General features: G+C 40.5%; 1 protein-coding gene across 1 annotated transcript; it reads left to right on the forward strand.

Moving 5' to 3' along the window:
* Positions 1 to 6: 6 nt before the first annotated feature.
* LOC131781783 (tectonin beta-propeller repeat-containing protein 2) lies at positions 7 to 11,721 on the forward strand. The gene is made up of 11 exons (XM_059098495.2): positions 7 to 170; positions 1,513 to 1,823; positions 2,845 to 2,967; positions 3,362 to 3,493; positions 3,894 to 4,051; positions 5,220 to 5,808; positions 5,946 to 6,117; positions 6,563 to 7,902; positions 8,361 to 8,520; positions 9,010 to 9,060; positions 9,724 to 11,721. The coding sequence occupies exons 1-11, from the start codon at positions 155 to 157 to the stop codon at positions 10,908 to 10,910; spliced, it is 4,239 nt and encodes a 1,412-aa protein (XP_058954478.2). The 5' UTR covers positions 7 to 154; the 3' UTR covers positions 10,911 to 11,721.
* The last annotated feature ends 306 nt before the right edge of the window (positions 11,722 to 12,027 follow it).

The following is a 12,027-nucleotide window of genomic DNA, read 5'->3' on the forward strand; positions in this document are numbered from 1 at the left end:
GATCGTAATTTGTAAACATGGCGTAGGAGAAACACTTAGAAAGTTGCAAGCCTTTGCAATTAATTTTAGGCCAATAATGCACTAAAAATCTCACGTTTTTACCAAAATAGGGTCCTGAAATTTCATAGATTATGGGATAGGTTGCATTTAAGCGATGGAGAAGTCACAAGGTAGGCATCGGAAACATGTTTGGTGAATGCCCAATCATGATAATCATTTAGTTTGATTTGGACCCGGTTTTTTTTAGCGCAACGGAGTTTTTACTTTTCTATAACCACTTTTCACTTTCTAAAGATTTTTTACTTTCCTTTGCACTAAAACTACACTTACTTAAGAATAATCTCTAATTTAATTATGTTTGACAAAAGCGAATGGTTGTTGTGCGCACCGTTTGAGTAGTGGTTGATAAAATAATACTTCCTCCGGCGCAATGATAAAGTCAGACTTCCATGGAAAGACATCGCCAGGCAAAGGTATTTTTGTTTCACTCTACTGGCATCGATTGCATTTCTACCAAACCATCAAGAAGTAAACTGGACCGCTTGATGACCATAAAGTTTTTAGGACAGCCCAGACTTATTTATACTGTTATCTCCTATAAAAAATCAACAATTACCAGTAGACGTTTTGTCGGTTACGTCAGTCTGTGCACCTTAGAATATGAGTTATTTTACTCTTGGTAACTTTATGGTCAGGTCCATATTTTATTTCTCTCAGGTCTCTTTCTTTCTGGATTTGGTCTCAACTATTTTGTTTAACTTGATAATATCAATTACAACTAAGCAATTTCAAAGAAAAATCTATCGGTTTGTTAGAAATCACAAAGAAATAAATCAAAGCAGATTTGAAAAGTATTCTCAATCAGAATTAAGCTAATCCCTAGTGCTGCAAATTGGATTGGAACTTTAGAAAAAACTGTTTTTAAGTAAGTGAAATTTGCTGTCAAAGTGGAGGACATGATGGGGCCTCATAATAAGTGAGCGCTATCCTTCACTTTGTTGTGGCACTTAAACTCACACTGTTCCTCTCATCACCCAGGTTCCAGTTGTTTGAAGGCTGATTAGCATTAACCTAGGGTTAAATTTCAATCCAGGTTGCCTGATTTCTTTGTTCAAAAGCCTTTAAGTGAAAATGTTTTTTCATTCTTTTTAGAACATCCAATGATCAAATTGCAAGCAAAAATATTTGAACTGAATTTTCTTCTTAAGCTTTTAGACTTGAAATCAAATTTCACACTAACCCTGCATTATCTTAACCCAGCTTTGAACAACCTGGGTTAGGAGTGTAAGTGGATACTACCAAACTTTCAAGAAAGCTGGGGATAACCTGTAATGGGTGAGCAATCTCCCATTTAGGAGGGTTATCAGAACTCTAACTGCTTTCATGTTAATGAAAGTGGCATAGAGCCACAAGGCTGCTTTAGACTTAGCTTTTCTTCATACAGAGATGTCTGTAAAGTTGCATTATTTCTCCTGCACAAAATCAATTCTTTTGTTGTTATTTTTGTGGCAGATTTCATTATTGGACGAGACACTGTTCTGGCAGAATTAGAACCACTGAGTGACCTGCTAGATTCCCTTCCTCACAAGGCGCAGTTTGGTCCCAAGAATTTGGTTGGCCATGTGTGGGACAAAACAAGAGAACATGGTGTGAAAAATCTGTTTAATACATTGAAAGAGAGAGTGCAGGAGAATACCAAGTCAATTCCAATTGAGTACACATGTGTGGATGTATCATTTGATGCTATTGTGCTTGGTACAAATATAGGAGTCATCTTCTTGTTTGATCGAACTTGTAAGAAGCTTTCAAGGCTGCCATCTGAGGTTGGTTTAGTATTTTGTTTTGTTTTTAAGAGCTATTTCAGTACCAGTGTCCCTTTATACCCTAACATTAGTATAAATATTCACAATACTGGTACTGACAAGGAGAAATTGTTTACTTCATTACTTGGTGATCCTTTCCTTTATTCTGGTAACCGTAATGTTCGATTTAGGAGGGATTTTGTAAGGAGAAATTAGATGTTAGTCTTTCTTTGAGATCAAATGGTTCACACATTTAACAAACATCTCACTCTTAGAATAATTTATGACTATAAATAAATTAAATAATATAATTCTTCAAGGCCCAGGGGTCCATGACTAAATGAGGCAATAATTGTTCATGTATATTGGGAGCTGATGATATTTTTAAAGTGGTTGAGGGTAAGGTGGTTGTCTGACATTATGCCCCTTAAAGCAAAAATAGCCAAAATGGTGTTTGGTGGTTTCTGAGTTATTTTTAAGAAGTTAGAATTTTTTTTTTTGAAGTAGATGGTTTTGGCCTTCAAGGGTTACAATTGAAACACCTTTATATTGAAAGGAGTCATTGGCAAAGTCCTGACACAGGATGTTTGAAAGGGTAATAAATCCAAGTAGTTAGATAAGTCTCTCTTGTGGAGTGTGAAGTAGCTGTTTTTAGTAAGGGCATAATTTTTCCAATGCATGTTTAATAATTATTATTATATAATAATGATAATAAAAATAATATTATCTACAAGTCAGAGAACCAATTCTCTCAGAACTTATTTCAATTCTAACAGCCTGAAGTGACTAAGGTTACCAACTCCTTCCTGGTTAAAATGCCAGTCCATGGCAAGATTACCCCCTCAAATTTAGTGCACCAGGTTTGAATGACAATTTGCAGCTATCCATGAATGACATACACAGGAATGCAACATAATTACTCAGGTGGAACCTGGACATTTCAATGCTTGGTCCAGTGTTGTGACCACCTGGCAACCATGTCTCCTTCTGTGATTACACAAAGGATCTCTATTGGACATTTCAATCTATTGTAACTTTTCAGGTCACTCATGAACCAGCCAGATGTACAAAGCTCTTACCTACACACAGTTACACAGCTGTGGGATTCAACAGTGGTTTAGTGACAATTTTCACATTTGTTCTGGCATCACAAGGGTTTGGAAAGGTAATTTTATGATTTTAAAAAACAAAACCAAACTTGGCCTCTTGCCAGGTTAGTCAAAAACCAACCCCTTGTATTTCATTGGATTGGGGTGCTTAGCCTTTAATTTTGTTCCCCAATTGAAAATGATGGTTTGTTCCAATGATTTTTTATTCTATACTGTTCTGGTCCATTAGTCTCATCCCTTAGATGAGGTTAAGATTATTGATGATGAGGCCATTTCCAGCAGTGTAACCATGTTTAATATTTCAGCAAACTTTCAAGGTGAAACAAGAATATGTATACACCACTAGCACATGAAAACATTCCCAGCATGCCCAATTAAGGCTGGTAATGCAATGTGTGACAGAACACATACACTTTCTGTGTGAATTTATACTTCTATGTTCCCACACAGCCTCAGACACTGCATGTGAGTGGAGCCCATAACAGTCCAGTGGCCTGTTTGGAGTGGTCCCCCGATGGTGAGCTGCTCTACACTGGAGATGCATTGGGCACAGTTTTTGTTACAGTTACCAACTTCCAAAAGGTAATGATTATCAGATATTTTAAGGTAAAGTCAGTGGAACAAAGTAATTTGGTAAACGTAAGTTGGCCACTGTTAAGAGTTTCAAAGCTAGTGCTTTGAATCTTAGCCCTTTGTCAGAGCATCAGTGGAAGCTTTGGTAAGCAAGAGACTGGCATCTGGCATATTTACTTGCCACAGAGACTGTGTGGGAGAAAATAATTGATAAATTGTGAAGTTGGCTGTCAAACTTGTGACTCACTCTTTTGGCTCTTATCTGCCTGGTCTATATGGTGACCAGACTCGTAGAGTAATTGTTAGTAATATTTTTATATGTGGGTTCTGTGGGATATTAAGTTACTCTTAGGGGTGTTGTGGGTATCTTTGTTTGGATTTAACAAATTATTTTTTCCCTCATCTCCAGAGTTTGACCCAGACAGCCATGATGTTCCAAGAAGCATCTCCCATTGTTCAGTTGTCATATTCATGGGAAGCGCTTTTGATTTCATCCAGGAAAAGAACAGTTCTATGGAATTTTGGCAATGAACAGGTCACTCAGATTGGGCAGAAGGAAAGGAAAAGGTAATTAAAGTACAGTTGTAAGAGTTAAGGAATAATCACTTCTGATTTATGACTCATTCATATCCTACTTGAGAATTCCTTAAAACATATCACAGTCAAGGGATCAAAGTGTGCCCTTTTTCATTAACCCTTTACCTCCCATGAGTGTCCAAGACAGAATTTCTCCTTACAATATCAATACAATATCAAGCAGACAAGTGATGAGAATAAAGAAAAATATCAATTAGGAGATTATAAGTTGATCCAGTCCCAAATTCTCCAAACTAACATCACAAGAACTGTATGGTAGACAGTAAGGAGAATTACTGATGAGATCGTGGGAGTTAAAGGGTTAAATGTCATGGAACCAAAATTATCACAATTGGCAAAGCAGTGTTTTATCAAGAGATCCAAAATTATGGATATATAGTGTAAATTAGCCACATTAAATGGTTTCTAAGGATTAGCCCTTGATCGGAGGAAAGGGTTTCTTTTTCTGACACTCTGGCATGCTCTGAGGAAAGATTAACCCTTTAAGTCCCACCAGTGACCAAGACAGAATTTCTCCTTACATTATCAGTATGATATCATGCAGACAAATAATGAGAATAAAGAAAAATATCAATTAGGGGACTATTGGTTGATCCAATTCCATATTCTCCAAACTATCATCACATAAATTGTATGGCAGACAGTAAGGAGAATTACTCATGAAATCCTGGGAGTTAAAGGGTTGATGCTTGAAGCATCAGCACTTAAATCTCTCTCTGGTAGCTAATTTACATTATTAGCTCAGTGGATAAAAATAAATTATCTTGTAATGCCCTCCATCATTGCAGTACCATAATTTCTTTAGAAACTTATCCCCTTTATACAACTGGAAAATATTTGGGTTTGCTTTACCCTGCTCTGCGATTGGTCCAGAAAACTCTCACCTTTATCTCGACCAATCAGCACTGCACTGTGGGCAGTTTACTTGTTTTTCTCTTTATTATTATATTTATTTTTATGGTTTCAATGACACTCTGTCTAAACACTCTCTTAGGGGGGTAGAATGAGTTTTTTTTTTTCTTTTTTTTCTTGTAACCAATCAAGAACGTTATGATGCAAGGCGAATGGAATCTCGTATTGCATTTCAAACTCATTTGGGAAATTACTCTTAAAAGCTCAATGTTTTCTTTGGTTTTAGTCCTGGACAGTTTGGAGCCCTGTTTTACCCTCCGGCTAAAAGAACTGCGGATGGCAAGTCCAAGGAATCGCTTGAAATATACACCTCGCGGCCAGGGTTGCGACTGTGGACGGCTGATGTCAATGGCAAGGTTTCTGCTACGCTGATGTACAAGGGCTTGACAAACGAAAACCCTCCAGGTATCACCACGTTAGATCCCCCACCTCCCTGTTTAACAAAACTCCCAAAGGATTATCAAGCGCAGTTTGGCCCCCTGAGACTCTACCACGGGCAGTTCTTTGTCACATGGGATGTATCTCGCCTTTGGGTCCTGGACACGTCTCCTTGTGCTGTGGTGGGTTACCATGGTGACCTAGGTGATATTGTGGACGTCAGTACAGTAGGGCATGAGATCTACGTTTTGCAACGGGGCGGGCAGAGGCAATTGATGAAGCTGTCTCTGATTCCAAAACTGGCCAATCCTTTGTTGGATGTCGTAGCGCTGTTGGAGCGAAGCTTCAAGGAAGACGAGGAGGATGGTTTACAGCCTCACCAAGAATCTAGCGTTGAACGCAAGGATCCCAGATTACCTGAGGGAATCCCGGATGGGGTTTGTATCTGGTTTCAGTAGTGGTAGGCACTTAAGTGAGCTACCCACAACGTGTTACTTGCTATCTTTAAAATTCTGTCATTGTTGCCTTTTATTTTTGAGTGTCTGATATGTCCAATTTGTTTGATTTATTTTAGGGAAACGCTTCAAAGCCTCCCTCGTGTGAAACCGAATCAAACAAAGTAGAAGCAGAAACAGCTGTAGCAGCAGGACCTGACCCTTTCAAAAAATACCAAGAGATAAGGCATCAAGAATTTGGGGAAATTGTGTTCCGGAAAAACAAAAAATCAAAGAAGAAAGCTAACAAAGGTATCTTCTTGAAATTCACAAGCATAGCTAATTTGCAAAAAAAGAGTGCAAGGTCGTTGCAGTGCCATTGTTACTAGGGACCTTTAGGCGTTTCTTTGGAAGGAGTCGATGAGAGAAATAATTCGTATATTTCCCAAAGAATTTCGCGGGTGGCTCTATGTGATTACCGTCTTTAAGGACACCAGACCTCAACTTAAGATGTGAGAAGTGTTCAATTCCAAAAAGAAACAAAAATAATTCGCCGTCGTGGTTCCCTTTCTCAGACCGCGCAAATTTTATTGATTTCACGTCGCTGTCTTGCAGAGGACGCTCAGGATGGCTTAGAAATACAAGAGTTAAATGCTTTTTTCCCCTTTTGTCGCTGAAGAAACGTATTGTGTGCATTATGGGTAGATTTATGTTCGTTGGAGACATTGCTTATGTAATCTTCTCCTCTGATTTCTAGGTGTAGAACCTGTGCGAAAAACAGCGGCCCAGTCTCACGATGACGTCGAAGATCAACCAGCAGAAAATAACACACCAAGCGAACACCCTGACTTACTTCTTCCCCCAGATTCAGACAAGAACCGCAGTGACGCTGTGGACCTACCCGACTCTGCGTTAAATAGATTGTCAAACATCTCGTCAGATTTCGACTCTGCCGAGCGGACGAGTGGAGAAAACCAAGACTCAGAGGGAGAGGGCGGAGACAATTATACCTCGCCCCATTTGATGGTTGTTCACGTTACAAAGGAAGGGGCACAGGAAAAACATGAAGTCCGCGAAGACGTCAGCTACTCGTCTTGTGTTACACAAGAAGATTCGAGATGTCAAAATGACAGCGTGACCATTCAGGATAGTTGCGTGACTAAGGTTGAACTTACTGTTGAACACGAGGGGAACGTGACTTGGTTTGAAAATGCTGACAAATGTAGTACTTCTCCATCTTCTGCTAACATGTCCGACGAAACACTCTCGCCTGACAACAGTTTATGTATGGATTCTGTATCTCTGTCAACAAGTACGATGATCGAAGACAGTGCTGTAACCGAAGACTCCACACTGAGCCCAGAAGACTCGCTCAGCACTGATTATTTGCCGGACATTTATTCCAATACACCTGTCAATATTTCTGACGCAACTTTTTCGGATGCTTCGGTTGAGAAATCCACACGCTCTAAAACCCGGCTCAGAAACATGTCCGGCCTCGGATCCGCTTCGTCGCTGAAAGAAGGAAGTGATGTTCCAACGGATTCCGAAGGTACCCCTCCTGTCTACCTTGACCTAGAGGGGGCTGAAGAACTCAGCGATACTGCCTCTTGGTCCCGTGATCTCTCAAGAAGGACCATGAGTGATGCCGAAATAGTGAACCACGAGGATGCACCTGCTCTTGAAGGGTCATTTTCCTCCACCGGTTCCGGCTCCTCGCTATCAAAGTCCCCTGGATCTACCAAAGAAGGCCTACGCCTCCTCGCAGACAGCTGGGCGGACTACAACCCACCGGGGCAGGGTTACGTTCAGTTTGTAGCTGTTTCAGATACTCATATTTGGTGCATTACTACTTACGAAAACATCTTTTACTGCCCTACTCACTACTCTGTTGTGAATTGGACTCAGCTCGTTGGCTCAGCAAAAATGATAGCTGTTAACAGCACCGGTGACGTCATTTGGAGTATTGATCGTAAGAACTATGCGTATGCGCGTTTAGGGGTCAGCAAGAATCACTTGACTGGTACGAGGTGGCAACCAGTAGAGAAGGACATGCGCTATGTGGCTGTAGACGAAACAGCAGTTTGGGGAATAAAGGTTAGTGTATTGAATATGTTTGGGAGATGCCGTGCCCTATGGTTTGTGCGCTGGTCTCTGGCTTGAAAGGTCTGGGTTCAAGACCTTGCCGGGTCAATGTATTGTGTTCTTTGGCGAAACACTTAACTTTCAAAGTGCCTCTCTGTCTCCACCCAGGAGTATAGATGGGTATCGGCGCGTTGTCAAGGAAGCCTATGAAATCCGGGAGGGGGGGGGATAACCTTGGTCGATTGGTGTTTTTAGGTTAGATTCGCACGTACTTACGTGGAAGGACTTTTGCGTGCTTACATAACTCATCTATACGAGATGTGGGCTGGGAGAATTCTCAAAAGTTGAAAAAACTTCTCCCATTCCACCTTCCAGCGTTCTTGTTTAGATGGGCCCATTTATACATGGAAATAGTCCTCTGTGGTTAGATCCAACGCTGAAACAGGAAATTCACTTTTTCTCTTTTTCAGTTAAATGGCGACATTTTTGTGAGGACGAGCATCTCTAATAATTGTCCCACAGGAAAAGGATGGCGAACGATTTGTACGGACACAAGATTCATGCAAGTCTCGTGTTTTGATGGACTGGCTTGGTTCTTGGACAGAGGAAACATCATCCATGTCTACAAAGGTGCTTTACTTGATAAGCATCTCTCCCATAACTAAATAACACTTTTCTTCAACGGAATTGAGTTTCAAAAAATTACCAGATTGTTAGGGAACGACGGAAGTTGGGCGCAAATATGTCATAACTATTTTGATTGAAAGCTTAACCTGTCTTGTGTTGTCTTGATATTAGCTATCAATTACAAAGGATTATCAAACTGTACTCATTGTACAGTCCATCCCTCAAGTGGCAAAATGCAAAATTTAGTGCGACCTTCCCATAAAAGATAATAACGGCTATTACCTTTCAATGCGGTAAGAAGGGCTTACAATATTTCGTCCCCTTTCGGGACCATACAGTGTTTTCGTAGAAATTCTGAAGGTAAACTAATAAACGAGGAAAATCTGGATAGAAAGGAAAAACAGTTATTACGAATGGCTCCCTTTAGGCTAAATCTTGAAGATGCTTAAATAGTGGCGTCAAAAACGTTCCCTCTTATCTCGCTACCCGCAGGAGACAACAGTTCGCGTCCAGGTGAAAAAGAAAACTGGGAGACTCTTAAAGGTAAATTAAAATGCGTCTCTAAGTAAAATATCAGTTGAGAAAAAAGTTATTCAAGCAATTCCCCGAGCAAGTTTCAATTTTGCTCTCACTCCTTTCCTCCTGTTTTATTATATTTACTACCTCTGTATTTGTTCTGTTTGTTTGTTTGTTTGTTTGTTGTTGTTGTTGTTGTTGATGTTTTCTGATTTTAATGCGTTCAAATATGATGAATTTTTGGAATTAGACTTTGGTAGACTGGCCCGCTAAGGTTCATATCAGGTAATCACGGGTCAGGACAATTGTCGTAGTTTACAAGATACTTAAAAGGTAAAAGTAAACATTGTCATTAGTGTTTAGTGAATAACTTTAAAAGAGCTACAAATTTGTGCCCATACAGCAAGCACCACCTAACACAATAAGCCAGTACTCAATATAGTGATGGTGAACTAAAATTTGTAAACGGAAAAAGTTGGTGTGAATCTCCCGTTAGGAATCGAAATGCCCATCCAGATCTGGATGCTCGACCAACTGAGTTCCAAACACTCCATGGTGAGCTGGGCATTTACTAAGGTGTATGGGCCAAGTTGACAAAAACAATTATTTCATAGAATCTATCGTCTCGTACGTTCACTGATTTTCAAGCTACCATAATTGATTTTATGTGGGCGTACCTGTTACTTTCAGATATTTCGGCCAAATGGGTTTGCCTTGGAATAGAAGGAGTAGCGTGGATTGTGGACACAAAGGGCTGCATTTGGTTCACTAATGTTGCTAGCGAAAATCCAACGGGTGGCACGTGGTATCAAGTCTCTCTCGGCCAATACTTGATGCAAAACCGCAGCTTACTTGAGACGCTTTGGTCCTGGGTTGTACGAGATGACGTCAAACTTTTGACCGCCAGCCCTAAAGCAGGAGTCTGGTTATTAGGGAGTGTAGGCTCTCTACAGGCCTCGCATGGTCACTTGCTAGGGGCTCGTTGGGATCCTGTGACACCACAAGGAATTGCTCAGTCTGTGTCCTGGTCCCATATGTCTGCAGGCTCAAGCAAAGGTGACAAAGGTCACGTGTGGGCTTTACAACCCAATGGGGAGCTTATTTGCTTGCAGTTGGGGAACCGCCCTGTAACTGTCGAACCACCTCGAGGCAAAGTTTTAAAACTAATTTCTGCGTCGGGTTCTAGCCTTTGGGCCATAACGCACAACTTCAAAGTCGTACAACGCTCAGGAATTTCGGACGCATATCCGCAAGGGGTTAGCTGGGTGGACGTGAGACTATCTCAGTTCGGTATTGGTAAAGTTTACCACCTCAGCTGCGGTGCACTGAGCACCTGGGCCGTTGATGACGCTGGAAAAATCTTTCTACGGATAGGCAAGGAGGACTCTTCGGACCCATCTGTCACTCAGGCGTGGATCCCAGTTGAAGGCGCTTCTTTACCTGGCTGTCGATTTGCTAAAATTGCTGTTAGCCCGTCCGATCGCGTGGTCTGGGCAGTGGACGATCGGAACAATGTTTACGCTCGCCAAGATGTCACACCAAGCTTCCCTATAGGCACCAGGTGGGAGGTTGTTCCTGGCACGGGTGTGCGAGACTTGGCCATCAGTGAACACATGGTCTGGGCGATTTGTCCCAACGGGGACATCGTGTGTCGGTACGGGGTCAGCAAAGACAACTGCTTGGGTCACTACTGGAAGAAAGTCCCTGGGAATTTTGAACTTATCTCCGTGACTCCCGATGATGAACTCTGGGCCACCGATCAGAACGGCCAGCTGTTTCTGCGCAAAACGCAGCATTTTTATGGTACCCAGTCTCCGTTTAGGCCTCGAACATACAGCGCTATATTTTCTGGTGAAGAGGACTGGGAGTTTATATAGTGTGTGTGAAATGTGTTTAAGATGTAACGAATTCTTCAAGTTATAAATTTTTGTTTTTATGCGAAATTATGATGTTAGAAAAAATTATTTCGAAGATTTCAGATTGTGTAGAATATGCAAAACTATACAGAAATATAAAATTTTAAAGTTATAACCGGTATTTTACAAAGTTTTCCAGTGAAAACTTAGACTTTAACTTTGTGATGAAGTTTTTATTCGAAGGCTGCAAACAAATTTACTCAATTTAAAACAATCAAGTGGTATGTAATTAACTCAAGGTTCAATCAATTGTCATCTCCTTTGTAATAAAAAGAAAGCAAAATTACGATGAGTAGCCCCCTTTTCGAGAACGGGGCGGTTGGTTCGCTCTTCACTTCTTAAAAATGAACAGTATTTCAAATGTCGAACCATTTTTCTTTCAAGGAAAAACTTGGCAATTGTTAAGGTTTACATCGTGTGTTAAGAGATGTTATTGGATGACATTAAACGAAGTGAAGCTTTTTAGTTAAAAGGATATTTTACAACAAAATCATTGGTTTTTTTCCTCTGTTTTTGAACATGTATTGTTAGTGGAAATAGCGTTAGAGGGCTGAGGTTGAAAACCTGCTGCTGTCTTGACATATTTGGCTTTTCGACGGTGCACTATAGGTTGTGAAACTGCTGCACTTGGAAATCCTCCTCGTGCTTTGTAGCCATTAAGTTTGGTCATTTGTACCTCTGTTATCTTGTTGGAAGGGAATCTTTGTATTTGCTTTTGTTGTTAATCAGTTTTTCAACAAACCCGAATAAAGTAAACTCGAAAAATTTTGAATGATTTCTGAATGTTGGTAGTTCTCTGGCACAGTACGCACGCGGCCAAATAACAACACTGAAGGGGAACAAAACAAAAACAAAAACCGGAAACAAATACAGGCGTTTACCGCAAACTTCCTGAAGGCGCTTCTATTAAATTGAAGCCGCCTCAGTCATCACCGGTAGCCGCTTCGTTTTCCTTGCTAATAACACGTAACCAGTTTTAAGAATCGATTAGAAAAGTTTCAAGGAGAAGAAATGAATTTAAATTTTCTTCTTGCATTTGATTCAAATTTTTGAAAAATTACATTGAAGGAAGCAAGCT

The sequence above is a fragment of the Pocillopora verrucosa genome, chromosome 7 (assembly GCF_036669915.1).
Source record: "Pocillopora verrucosa isolate sample1 chromosome 7, ASM3666991v2, whole genome shotgun sequence".
NCBI lineage: Eukaryota > Metazoa > Cnidaria > Anthozoa > Scleractinia > Pocilloporidae > Pocillopora > Pocillopora verrucosa.

Coding starts and splice junctions, on each gene's coding strand:
- LOC131781783 (XM_059098495.2), top strand. Junction 2,968..3,361: donor CATCACAAGGGTTTGGAAAG/GTAATTTTATGA, acceptor GTTCCCACACAG/CCTCAGACACTGCATGTGAG. Junction 8,521..9,009: donor CATCATCCATGTCTACAAAG/GTGCTTTACTTG, acceptor CGCTACCCGCAG/GAGACAACAGTTCGCGTCCA.